We start from the raw sequence: 11,476 nt of genomic DNA, 5'->3' as shown, positions 1-11,476 counted from the left end.
CCCCTGCTTCCTCTTTAGCTCAAGCGAGCTAGGAGCTGATGCCTGATTTTTTCCTGTCGAGAGGTATCATAAAAAAACTACACGAGTGATGGAAACATTTGTGCTTTTCTATTTGTATTTCTGTGTTTATTTGTCACTTTGCATTTTTCACTCCAGTTTGAAAAAAATAACCAACAAACAAAACCAAACAAAAGGCTCTGCATGAGGGAGCAGCATCCCCTGGCAAGCTGGGGAGCTGGCAACTCTGCTGGCCCCGAGCTACGCCGGACCCCGTTGCCCTGTCCCTGCAGATCGCCAGCGTGCTGGACACCCACGCGGCCACACTGCAGAGGAAGGCTGAGCGGGAGGTCTTCTTCATGAACACGCAGAGCTTGGTGCAGCTGGTGCAGAGGTGAGCACTGCCTCAACCCTGACCTCCCTGTTCCCTGCTCTCCACCACAACCTCCTCGCAGCACGCTGGGCTCTTGGGTCCCCAGGTACCGCAGCGGCATCCGAGGGTACATGAAGTCAGTGGTGCTGGACCTGCTAAGACACTACCTACAAGTGGAGACGCAGTTCCAGCACGGTGAGGGCTTGGGGGCTACTCCAGAGGGGTCTGTGGGGCTCCCCAGGGGGTCTGCAGGACTCATTGTGCCCTGCCCTGCAGCTCACTACGACAAGTGCGTCATCAGCCTGCGGGAGCAATACAAACCCAACATGACCCCCGTGCTGGAGAGCATCTTCTCACACGCCCAGGTGGCAAAGAAGAACCTGCTGGTGACCATGTTAATTGTGAGTACAGCCCACACCCCGAGACACCAGAAGTAAAGGCTGGGAAGAGCCTGCAAGCCGAGGCAAAGCTCTGCGTCACTGTGGGACGGGACGTGGCTGTGAGTGGCTGTCACAGCCCCGTGCTCTCCCCTTGAAAGCGGAGACCTAGGAAACCACTTTTCCACTCCTCTGTTTAATGCATCCCCAGGTTCTTGGGTTTTGCATTCAAGTCTATTCTTGCCTCCTTGGACTTTATCTCCCCTCCATAGTGTTGCCTTGCTGTGCTTGGCTGGAAGAGCAGCATTTTGCTTGTTTTAACACCTCTGATCTTGTCCCCGTTGCCTGCACGGGGTGATGCCACTCCACAGTGAGGAGGCTGAGCCGAGCTGTGGTGATCCCGTGCATTGCAGGACCAGCTGTGCGGCCGCGATCCCACGCTGACGGACGAGCTGACGGCCATCCTCCAGGAGCTGACGCAGCTCAGCAAGACCGAGCACTCCAAAGTGGCACTGAGAGCCCGGCAGGTCAGCGAGCGCTTCGCTGTGTCATCCCCATCCCTGTCCCCTGTCACTCTCAGCCACCTGTCTCTTTGCAGGTGCTCATTGCCGCTCACCTGCCCTCCTACGAGCTGCGGCACAACCAGGTGGAGTCCATCTTCCTCTCCGCTATCGACATGTATGGACACGAGTACTGCCCTGAAAACCTGAAGGTTGGGAATCGTGCGATTTTCTGCAGCCGAAATTTGGCCTTTTGGGGTGTGTGTGGGACTTTGGCAAGGAGGTGGTCTGGCTGCAAGTGGTTTAGCCTTCAAAATAGCCAAAAAAGCAACCAAAGCCCTGCTGCAGTGTCAGTGCCTGTGTGGAGCAGAGCAGGGGGTGCACTCTGTTGCTGCCAGTCTCTGTCCCCTGCTCCTCACCCCATTTGGTGGAGACTGACCTGTGGATCCACGTCGGGGTCTGGCAGTGTCCCTGTGGTGGGCTGGGTGTCCCATGGTGCCTCAATGGCCCCTCCTGCACAGACCCACATCGAGGGACCCCTCTGGAACGTGCTTTCTCCAATGGAACAAACAGGTCCCGCTTCACCTTCCCCTAAGTTGTGTTTTCTCCCCTCACCCCAGAAACTGATTCTCTCGGAAACTACCATCTTCGATGTGCTTCCCGTTTTCTTCTACCACACCAACCAGGTGGTGCGCATGGCAGCGCTGGAGGTGAGGACTGGGGGGTGGCATGGGTGTGTGTGGTGGGAGCCGGGGCACGACGCTACCTCCTGTTCTCCCCCAGGTCTACGTGCGGCGTGGGTACCTCGCCTACGAGCTGAACAGCCTGCAGCACCGCCAGCTCTCTGACGGCACCTGCCTGGTGGAGTTCCAGTTCATCCTTCCCTCCTCCCACCCAAACAGGTATGGGGGGCACCCACCCGCCCATCCCTGGGTTTGTGTCACCTCCTCCATGTAAAACATGGTGACTTGCAGAGGGAACTGCTCACCACGGTCTCTAGCAGAACAGGATGAGTCCACTCTGGGTCCTGTGTGGGACCTGCGTGGTCTCTGATGGACCCAGGAGTGATGCCTCCACCCGTGGGTGACACCTGCCTTGCTCCCCGTGCAGGATATCTGCCCCCATCAGCATCTCCAACCCTGACCTGGCCCGGCACAGCACTGAGCTCTTCATGGACAGTGGCTTTTCTCCCCTGAGCCAGCGGATGGGAGCTATGGTGGCCTTCAACAGATTCGAGGACTTCACAAGGTAGGGGTGCAGGGACTTTAGGGTGCCACTGCAGTCGTTAGAGAGCAAAAGTGGGGGGAAGAGCTAAAGCTGGTGGCAGCGCTCAGGGCAACTCCTGTCCCTCCTGCAGCCGGAGGTCGGGGCTGAGGGTGTTTTCAGGACAGCAGTTACCTGGTGGGGATGCCATGCATCATTTGGGGACATGTGGAGCCTGAGGGAGCTCGCTTGGCGTGGGCTGAGCATCTCTGCACATGAACACAGCAGCAACCAGAGCTGCGTTTCATGAGCTGTGCCTTTGCTGTGGAGCCCAGCTGAGCTGGTGCGTGTGCCCGGGCAGCTGCGCTGGTGCCCATGTCCCTGCCCCAGTGGGTCCCTGGCACTGTCCCCTCGGGCAGGCGGTGGGCATGCTGACATGCTGACCCATCCCTTATCCCCACCCTTTGGGCAGGAACTTTGATGAAGTGATCTCGTGTTTCACCAACCCACCTTCGGAGAACGTGCTCTTCAGCGAGGCACGAGCCACCATCTACGAGGAGGAGGACACTAAGGTGGGCACGATGCCATTGCTGTCCCCACCTCGGGTGGAGCCAGGATGGCCGTGAGGCTGCTGGTCAGGGCTGACTGTGTGGTTTTATGGCCAGAACGTCCATGAGGAGCCCATCCACATCCTCAACGTCGCACTCCGCTGGGCTGACCATGCAGAAGACGAGAAGCTGGTGCCCATCTTCAGAGCCTTTGCCCAGTCCAAGGTCTGTTGCTGGGGCTGGACCCCCTTTTTGCAGACCCTGCAAGCCCGGGCACCGCGCCCTGATGCGCTGCCTGAAACACCCTGCAGCAGCTGCTTGGATTTTGTCTGCTCACTTGGTGGAGATGTTTAAGTTCTCAGGACTGGTGGGGTGTTTTGTTTCCATGCAGAAAAATGTCCTCATGGACTGTGGTCTCCGGAGAATCACATTTCTCATTGCCCAGCAGGTGAGCACAGACCAAGCCACTGGCAGGCAGAGTGACTTTAGACAGCTCTCTGAACTGCCTAGAAATATCGATAAGTACTTTGCAGACATAGCACTGAGTGACGGATCTACCTCCTGTGTAGCAGGATCTGGGAGTTAATTAATGTGAGATTCAATGGGTAATTTATCCCTTGTATTATCTTTTATGTTGCTAATGTCTCCAGTGGTTCATGCCACTCTATAAGTTCAAGTGGCTGTTTAAAAGGTGTTGATTCCTCCCAGCTCTTTTCCCTTTGAGGGAGAAAGAAGCCTGCAAGGCTTTTTCTTTTTAATGAATTCACTGAAAATCAGAAAAGCCCAGGGTTATTCATGTTGTCCTGCCAGGATTATTCACGTTGCTATCTCTCTCTCCTTTTTCTCTAGAGAGAATTCCCGAAGTTTTTCACATTCAGAGCCAGGGACGAGGTAAGAGCCGCTGTTGGAGCAGAGCCCGCGCGGCGCCGGCTGCCCTGGCCGCCCGCTCACCCCTCTGCATCGCTCCAGTTTGCAGAGGATCGCATCTACCGGCACCTGGAGCCAGCGCTCGCCTTCCAGCTGGAGCTGAGCCGCATGTGCAACTTTGACCTGACGGCCATCCCTTGCGCCAACCACAAGATGCATCTCTACCTGGGGGCTGCCAAAGTGCAGGCGGGCACCGAGGCCACTGACTACCGCTTCTTCATCCGCGCCATCGTGCGCCACGCGGACCTTGTCACCAAGGCAAGGCGAGGTGCCAGGCTCCCCCGGGGATGTGTGGGCAGAGGTGGGCACGTTTTGGGTGTGAAGGTTGCTCTGGCTGCCCCTGAGCAGCCAGATGTGGTGAGTTTTGGGCAAAGACATTGAGGTGCTGGAACAGGTCCAGAGAAGAGCAGCGAAGCTGGTGAGGGGTCTAGAGAGCACGAAGAGCAGCTGAGGGAGCTGGAATTATTTAGCCTGGAGAAGAGGGGGCTGAAGGGAGACCTCATTGCTCTCTACAACTACCTGACAGGAGGTTGTAGTGGGGTGGATGTTGATCTCTTCTCCCAAGTTACTAATGGCAGGACAAGAGGAAATGGGCTCAAGTTGCACCAGGGGAGGTTTAGATTGGATATTAAGAAAGATTTCTTTACTGAAAGAGTGATGAAGCCCTGGAACAGGCTGCCCAGGGCAGTGGTGGAGTCCCCATCTCTGGAAGTGTCCAAAAACCCTGTAGATGTGGCACTTGGGGACATGGTTTGGTGGGCATGGTAGTGTTGAGTAGACAGTTGGACTAGATGACCTTAGAGGTCTTTTCCAACCTTAATGATCCTAGGAAGCTTCCTTTGAGTACCTGCAGAATGAGGGTGAGCGGCTGCTCCTGGAGGCGATGGACGAGCTGGAGGTGGCCTTCAACAACACCAACGTCCGCACTGACTGCAACCACATCTTCCTCAACTTCGTCCCCACGGTCGTCATGGACCCCTCCAAGGTGCCATTCTGGGGTGTGGTTTGAAGGAGGGGGGCTGTGTCTGTTCAGGAGGCTGTGGGGAACTGTGTTTCGCTCTCCCTAGTGGGGAGGCTGGAGTGCAGCACCAGCCCCAGGGATGGAGGGATGGAAAGAATGAAGGGACTCGCCCAAAGCAAAGCTGAAATGGCTGTTTGAGGTGGAGATGCCACAGAGCTGCTTCGGCCTCAGCATCACATGCTCGAGGAGAGCGTTGTTCTCTGGGGCCGCTGGTGATCCTTGTGCCATCCCGTGCCCAGATCGAGGAGTCGGTGCGACCCATGGTGATGCGCTATGGCAGGCGCCTCTTTTTTTTAGGCAGAGGTGAAAATCAACATCCGCCCGATGCCCACGGCCACCGCCATCCCCATCCGCCTCTTCCTCACCAACGAGTCCGGCTACTACCTGGACATCAGCCTCTACAAGGAAGTGAGGGACCCCAGCACTGGCAGCGTAAGTAACTGCAGGCAGCTGTGGGTGGGAGCCCAACCACGCTGCAGCGAAACTTTGGGGTGATTTCTGCAAAAATCTTCAACGCTCTTCTCTCCAGATCATGTTTCAGTCGTATGGGGACAAGCGAGGGCTGCAGCACGGGATGCTCATCAACACCCCCTACGTCACCAAGGACCTGCTCCAGGCCAAGCGGTTCCAGGCGCAGTCCTTGGGCACCACGTACGTGTACGATTTCCCAGAGATGATCAGGCAGGTGAGTCTGGCTGAGCAGAAAGAGGCTCCAAATTTTTGCATTTGCTTTTCTTCCCCAGCCTCCTCAGATATTCCCATCTGGGGAAAAGACCCCTCTGCCCTGAGGTGGCAAATGAGAAAGGGAAAAAAGCCCAAGCCCCAACCTTTTTTGGCTATATGAAGCTTTTCTAAGCTGGTTCCTACATCTTGTAAATTGCCGTAGTTGAACCCATGGAGGATGTGAACCAGAAAGCCTCGTGTGAGGAGACCTGCAGCAGAGTGGGAGCACTGACACAACGTGTTGGTCACCCCAAGTCCTAGCCTGCTGCAGGAGCATGTGTCTGCGCTCAGCGATAGCCTCGGAGCTGCCGCAGCCCCGTGCTTTCAGCCCTGCTGTGTACGGTGTCTCTGCAGGCTCTCTTCAAGCTGTGGGGCAACTCGGACCTGTACCCCAAGGACATCCTGACGTACACCGAGCTGGTGCTGGACTCTCAGGGGCAGCTGGTGCAGATGAACAGGGTCCCCGGGGGGAACGAGGTAACAGGATGATTTGGAAACAGAGCAAGAGGAGGGTGGCGAGGGGAAGCTGTGCAGGTGAGAACGTCTGGTGTCTTTCCTGGCGTGGCTGTGTTTAAATCTCAGGGGGATGCTCCTCAAGCGAGCATTTTGTCTGTCAGCTGACGCAGCCTCCAACTCTGAGCCCATTTCTCTGGAGGAGGCTGCCCTGTGACCTCACGCTCTTTTGGGGCAGGTGGGGATGGTGGCTTTCAAAATGAAGCTGAAGACCCCCGAGTATCCGAAAGGCCGGGACATCGTGCTCATCTGCAACGACATCACACACAGGATTGGCTCCTTCGGGCCGGAGGAGGACCTGGTCTTCCTGAGGGCCTCGGAGCTGGCGCGGGCTGAGGGCATCCCCCGCATCTACATTGCCGCCAACAGCGGCGCCCGCATCGGCTTTGCCGACGAGATAAAGCAGATGTTCCAGGTGGCCTGGGTGGATCCTGCAGACCCCTACAAGGTGTGTGGGCACCTTCCCCTCCTGCCATCGCAGAATACAACGGAGGACTTGCTTGGGGGAAGGAAGGAAGGAAGGAAGGACCAGAACTAAACTGGGATGTAAAACTGTGGGATCGATGCTGGGGGGCGAGCCCACACCTGTACCCAGCACCACAGGAACACTTCCCTCTGCTCTCCCCAGCAGGAAGGTGCTGGTGCTGTCACCACTCCTCTGTCCAGCCCTGGTCCTTGAGCTGCTTGTGATGCACGGGGTGGGTTTGGGCTGGGTTTGGAGAGGGACCATGTCCCACATGAGTGTGTGCGTGGGGGCTCTGCAGCTCATCCTCCTCTTTATTTTCAGGGGTTCAAGTACCTGTACCTGACTCCCCAGGACTACACGAGGATCAGCACCATGAATTCTGTGCACTGTGAGCACGTGGAGGAAGGGGGCGAGTCCAGGTGAGACCTGCTGCCCCGTGGGCTGCACCGGAGCCTCCCCAAACCCTGCCCTACGTCCCCACCAGGATGCAGCTCCCACGTCCTGGCTCAGCATCCTGCCAGACCCATCAGGAAAGTGAACGCTTCCCTCTGCCCTGCCCACACCTCCTTGGCTCTGCTTTCCCCGCAGGTATGTCCTCCTGGACATCATCGGGAAGGACAACGGATTCGGGGTGGAAAACCTCCGAGCCGCTGGCACCATCGCCGGGGAGTCCTCTCGCGCTTACGATGAGATCGTGACCATCAGCATGGTACAGCCACCGGCCCTTCCCCTGCTCCGCTCCTCCCCACTCTCCCACTGGTTTATAGGGTCCTTGGGGGGAATAACGGGATGCAACAAGTGACCTCCTGCAAGCCGGCGCTGCAGACACCTGCAGAGCATCATTTCCCCAGTGCTCGCAGACTCTGCTGCTGCCCTTTCTCCCCAGTAACCCCAGCGTGTCCTTGTGCGTGCGCGCAGGTGACCTGTCGCGCCATCGGGATCGGCGCATACCTGGTGAGGCTGGGCCAGCGCGTCATCCAGGTGGAGAACTCCCACATCATCCTCACGGGTGTCACGGCTCTCAATAAGGTACCGTGTGTCCTCCCCGGTGCTGGCCCTCGTGCCGCTACGTTCATGGGCTCCTTCCCTGTCACGTGGGAAGAGGTGGCAGTTCTCTGCGTGTCACTCGTGGGACCTGTGTGGAGGAGCTGCAGGGCAGCTGTCTCACCGTGCAGTGACAGAAATGCACCCCCAAGCTATTTGGCATGGCTTTAGGGGCCAGTTCGTGGTGCGTCGCTCCTGGGGAACGATGGGGAAGCAGAGCTGCTGTTTAGCTCCAGTCCCAGGGGTGGGACCCATCTGTGGGCAGAATCACACTGGTCTGAACTTATTTGAAACCTGCTTAGCTAAACCGAAGCAGGATCCCTTTGCTTTAACATCAGCCTGGTAGACAGAGGTGCAAATTCAGCCTCACACCTCAGGGAACGTGCCTGTGCAGAAGTTTGACTTAAGAACCAGAGCAAGGTGGAGCAGTGCTTGAGTTAGCAGAGACGAATCTGTGTTTCTGTTACTAATTCTGACCAGGTGTTGGGGCGTGAAGTTTACACATCCAATAACCAGCTGGGAGGCGTGCAGATCATGCACAATAACGGCGTTTCCCACATCACCGTCCCAGATGACTTTGAGGGGGTCTACACCATCCTGCAGTGGCTTTCGTACATACCCAAGGTCGGAGGGTGCTGTGGGACAGCAGTGTGGGGGATGTTACCCCCTGCCTGCCCCATGACCTCTCCTTTGGGGCTCCCCCCTGCAGGATAACCAGAGCCCAGTCCCCATCACAGCTATAAGTGACCCCATCGAAAGAGAAATTGGTTTTGTCCCTTCCAAAGTCCCCTACGACCCCAGGTGGATGCTGGCAGGGAGACCCCATCCAAGTAAGTGAGGACAGCTCTGCAGCAGTGCTCCCAAATGTGTCCTGTGGCTGAAAAAACCCCATTCTGGTGCAGAAGGCACTTTTTGCTGGGGGTTGGTGCACAGGCAGCCCCTCAGTTGCACCACTCTGCTTTTTCCTGGGCTTTGCAGCTCTCAGGGGGACTTGGCAGAGTGGCTTCTTCGACCATGGCAGCTTCCTGGAGATCATGAGGCCATGGGCTCCGACAGTTGTGGTTGGCAGAGCAAGGTACCACGGGGAGCAGGGGATGGAGCCCTGGGGCAGAGAGGAATGTGGGGTGGCTGCACACACAGTGAAGCTTTTGGGATGGTGATGGGGGGAACCTCTGTGGTGGGGCTAGGGTGCAGCGTGGAGGGGAACTGGCCTCTGCTGAGGCCACCCTGCTTCACCACAGGCTGGGAGGTCTCCCAGTGGGTGTCATCGCTGTTGAGACCCGCACAGTGGAGGTGACGGTACCTGCAGACCCTGCCAACCTGGACTCGGAGGCAAAGGTACGTGGGGACAGACCTCAGTGCAACTGAGCGAAGGCTGGGAGGAGGTTGTTGGGGAGAGCAGGGAAAAAGTTTAGCTTAATCCTTTGGCACGTCTTGCTTTTCCTTAAGGACCGGTGAAATCAAGGGTGCTTGGTCGGTTTGTTTTCCTCCAGCCCTTGCACACCATGTGCCATGAACTTGCCAGTGAGGCATGCCAGGAAGCACTGGCAGCACTCTCAGCACTGCTTCTCACCATCTTTTGCAGATAATCCAGCAGGCTGGACAGGTCTGGTTTCCAGATTCTGCTTTTAAAACGGCCCAGGCTATTCGGGACTTCAACCGGGAGCATCTCCCGTTGATAATCTTCGCTAACTGGCGAGGCTTCTCCAGCGGCATGAAAGGTACCCACGCTTGGGGTGCCCAGGTCCCTGTGCCATGCCTCTGGCACTCCTGCCACCCCACGGGGTTCTGGGGTGACCCAGCTCACCAGGGTCCTGCCCACACCGCTCCAAGATGCGGGGTTGGACTGGGAAGGTCATAGGACATCATCAAGTGTCAGGGCTTGGTGGCTTCCTGACGGGCTGGCTTTGGGGTGCTTGTTTGGTCTCTCCAATGGAGAAGGTGGCTTTGGGCTGCTAGGAGGAGGCAAGGGGCAATAGCCTGGCCCATGGAAGTCAGGACACCCAGCCACCAGGTCCCTTTGCCTTTCAGACATGTATGACCAAATGCTGAAGTTCGGCGCCTACATAGTCGATAGCATCCGGGATTTTAAGCAGCCTGTCCTGGTCTACATCCCACCGCACGCGGAGCTGCGGGGAGGCTCCTGGGTGGTCATCGACTCCACCATCAACCCACTGCACGTGGAGCTCTACGCAGACAAGGAGAGCAGGTCAGTGTCCAAAACACACGTGCAACCTCCGCAGCCCGTGTGTGGAGTAATGGGAGCCTGTGTATGGGGTCTGCAGAGGCACAGTCCCACTGGCTGAGACCTCTGGGCACTTGAGGTGCCTGTTTGTCACCCCTGAGTTCATCAAAGCCATCAGCTAAAAGTTCCAGGGCTCTTACAGAGCAGCATGTCTAGTAGCTCCTTGGGAATATCCTCCTGTGTCCAGCAAAGGCTGTGAGTGAGTGAAACATGGTTCTAGCGGTCAGGAGGCCTTTTCTCTAACCTGAATTAATGCACATTGGAGCAAGCTGTGAGGAGTGGGAGGGTAGAATAATCCCAGACTGGAAACAAAGCCCATTGGGTTTTATCTGTCCCTAAGACTCAGAAGAGAATGTTGCCTGGAGCTCTTGTCCCAGGATTTATTCTCCCGTGCAGACCAGTTCCCGCTTTACCACACTTTCCTTCCAGGGGAGGCATTTTGGAGCCTGGAGGAACAGTGGAGATCAAGTTCAGAAGGAAAGATTTGGTGAAGACCATGAGAAGGATTGATGCAGTCTGTGCCAAGCTTGCTGAGCAGCTGGGTAAGGGAAGGGCATTCCAGCTTGCACTGCTTGGTAGCGGTGAGTTAAAACACGAAGCTCAAATACCTCGTGAGTGGCAAACATCAGGAAATCCTTTAGTGTTTCTCTGTGAAAATTCTTTATGGCTTTTATGATGGTGGAAAGGGGATGTGGTGGTACTTTAAAACACTCATATGTCCTGAGGGCTCTTTAAATGGTGCTGCACTTTTCTCCCCTGCTTTGAGAAGAAAAGGGGCAATGGCCATGCTGGGTTGAGACCTAACGAGGTGGCACACGGTCAGTACAGAGCTGCACAGAGGCTGCCTCTAATGCTCCACGTCTCCTTTGACCCCGTGGTCAGCTCCTGCCTGCTGCAGATGGTGGGGTTGCGTTGGGAGCCCCTTGCCCCCATGTCCCTCCACCCTGCCAAAATCCTTGCAAACGCCACCTCCCTCCTCTCTCGTTGGCAGTCGCCGAACACAATGTAGCCCCTTCGTAGCCATGGCCTGTCTGGGCTCTGGCCAGGGGTGTAAATGTGCCAAAGCAAAGAGTCATGGCACTGGGCACCCTGTGGGGGTAGCTGATGTAGGAGCCCAGGCCCCATCCCAGGGGCAGCGGGTGGGCTGCTCAGCACGACATGTCCCACAGGGACCCCTGAGCTGCCCCAGGAGCAGCGCAAGGAGTTGGAGAAGCAGCTCAAGGCGCGGGAGGACCTTCTCCTGCCCATGTACTACCAGGTGGCGGTGCACTTCGCCGACCTGCACGACACCCCGGGCCGCATGCAGGAGAAAGGCGTCATCACGGTGAGCCCAGGGACACGGAGGAGGGAGGCAAAGTCATCTGCCAGGGGTCTGGGTTGCTGCTCAGTGTGTCATTCCTGCCCTGGAGCTGCCTTTGAGCCCCCTGGTGCGAGCTGTGAGCAAGCAGTCGCTGCCCATCCATACAAAGATGAACCCAGGCTGTGTCCACGTTTCTTCAGGACATCCTGGAGTGGAAGAACGCCCGCTCCTTCCTCTAC

The 11,476-nt window shown here is 57.0% G+C and overlaps 1 protein-coding gene across 1 annotated transcript in view; it reads left to right on the top strand.

The window, feature by feature from the left end:
- ACACB (acetyl-CoA carboxylase beta) overlaps positions 1 to 11,476 on the top strand; it is a gene marked incomplete at its 5' end in the record, with an annotated part of 16,268 nt that overhangs the window by 3,675 nt on the left and 1,117 nt on the right. The window contains 32 exon segments of the mRNA XM_009876923.1: positions 19 to 40; positions 291 to 391; positions 477 to 565; positions 647 to 771; positions 1,161 to 1,274; positions 1,346 to 1,459; positions 1,868 to 1,957; positions 2,031 to 2,149; positions 2,358 to 2,495; positions 2,923 to 3,022; positions 3,116 to 3,223; positions 3,390 to 3,446; positions 3,848 to 3,889; positions 3,968 to 4,183; positions 4,755 to 4,910; positions 5,186 to 5,241; positions 5,243 to 5,378; positions 5,476 to 5,631; positions 6,024 to 6,146; positions 6,361 to 6,630; positions 6,970 to 7,067; positions 7,237 to 7,357; positions 7,567 to 7,677; positions 8,173 to 8,316; positions 8,402 to 8,522; positions 8,671 to 8,767; positions 8,934 to 9,030; positions 9,278 to 9,413; positions 9,724 to 9,901; positions 10,367 to 10,479; positions 11,107 to 11,261; positions 11,438 to 11,476. The exon segment at positions 11,438 to 11,476 is cut by the window's right edge and continues 150 nt beyond it. Coding sequence (XP_009875225.1) covers positions 19 to 40; positions 291 to 391; positions 477 to 565; positions 647 to 771; positions 1,161 to 1,274; positions 1,346 to 1,459; positions 1,868 to 1,957; positions 2,031 to 2,149; positions 2,358 to 2,495; positions 2,923 to 3,022; positions 3,116 to 3,223; positions 3,390 to 3,446; positions 3,848 to 3,889; positions 3,968 to 4,183; positions 4,755 to 4,910; positions 5,186 to 5,241; positions 5,243 to 5,378; positions 5,476 to 5,631; positions 6,024 to 6,146; positions 6,361 to 6,630; positions 6,970 to 7,067; positions 7,237 to 7,357; positions 7,567 to 7,677; positions 8,173 to 8,316; positions 8,402 to 8,522; positions 8,671 to 8,767; positions 8,934 to 9,030; positions 9,278 to 9,413; positions 9,724 to 9,901; positions 10,367 to 10,479; positions 11,107 to 11,261; positions 11,438 to 11,476 — 3,742 coding nt within the window.

This window comes from Apaloderma vittatum, unplaced genomic scaffold (assembly GCF_000703405.1).
Source record: "Apaloderma vittatum isolate BGI_N311 unplaced genomic scaffold, ASM70340v1 scaffold27659, whole genome shotgun sequence".
Taxonomy (NCBI): domain Eukaryota; kingdom Metazoa; phylum Chordata; class Aves; order Trogoniformes; family Trogonidae; genus Apaloderma; species Apaloderma vittatum.
This window is presented reverse-complemented; position numbering and strand designations above follow the sequence as displayed.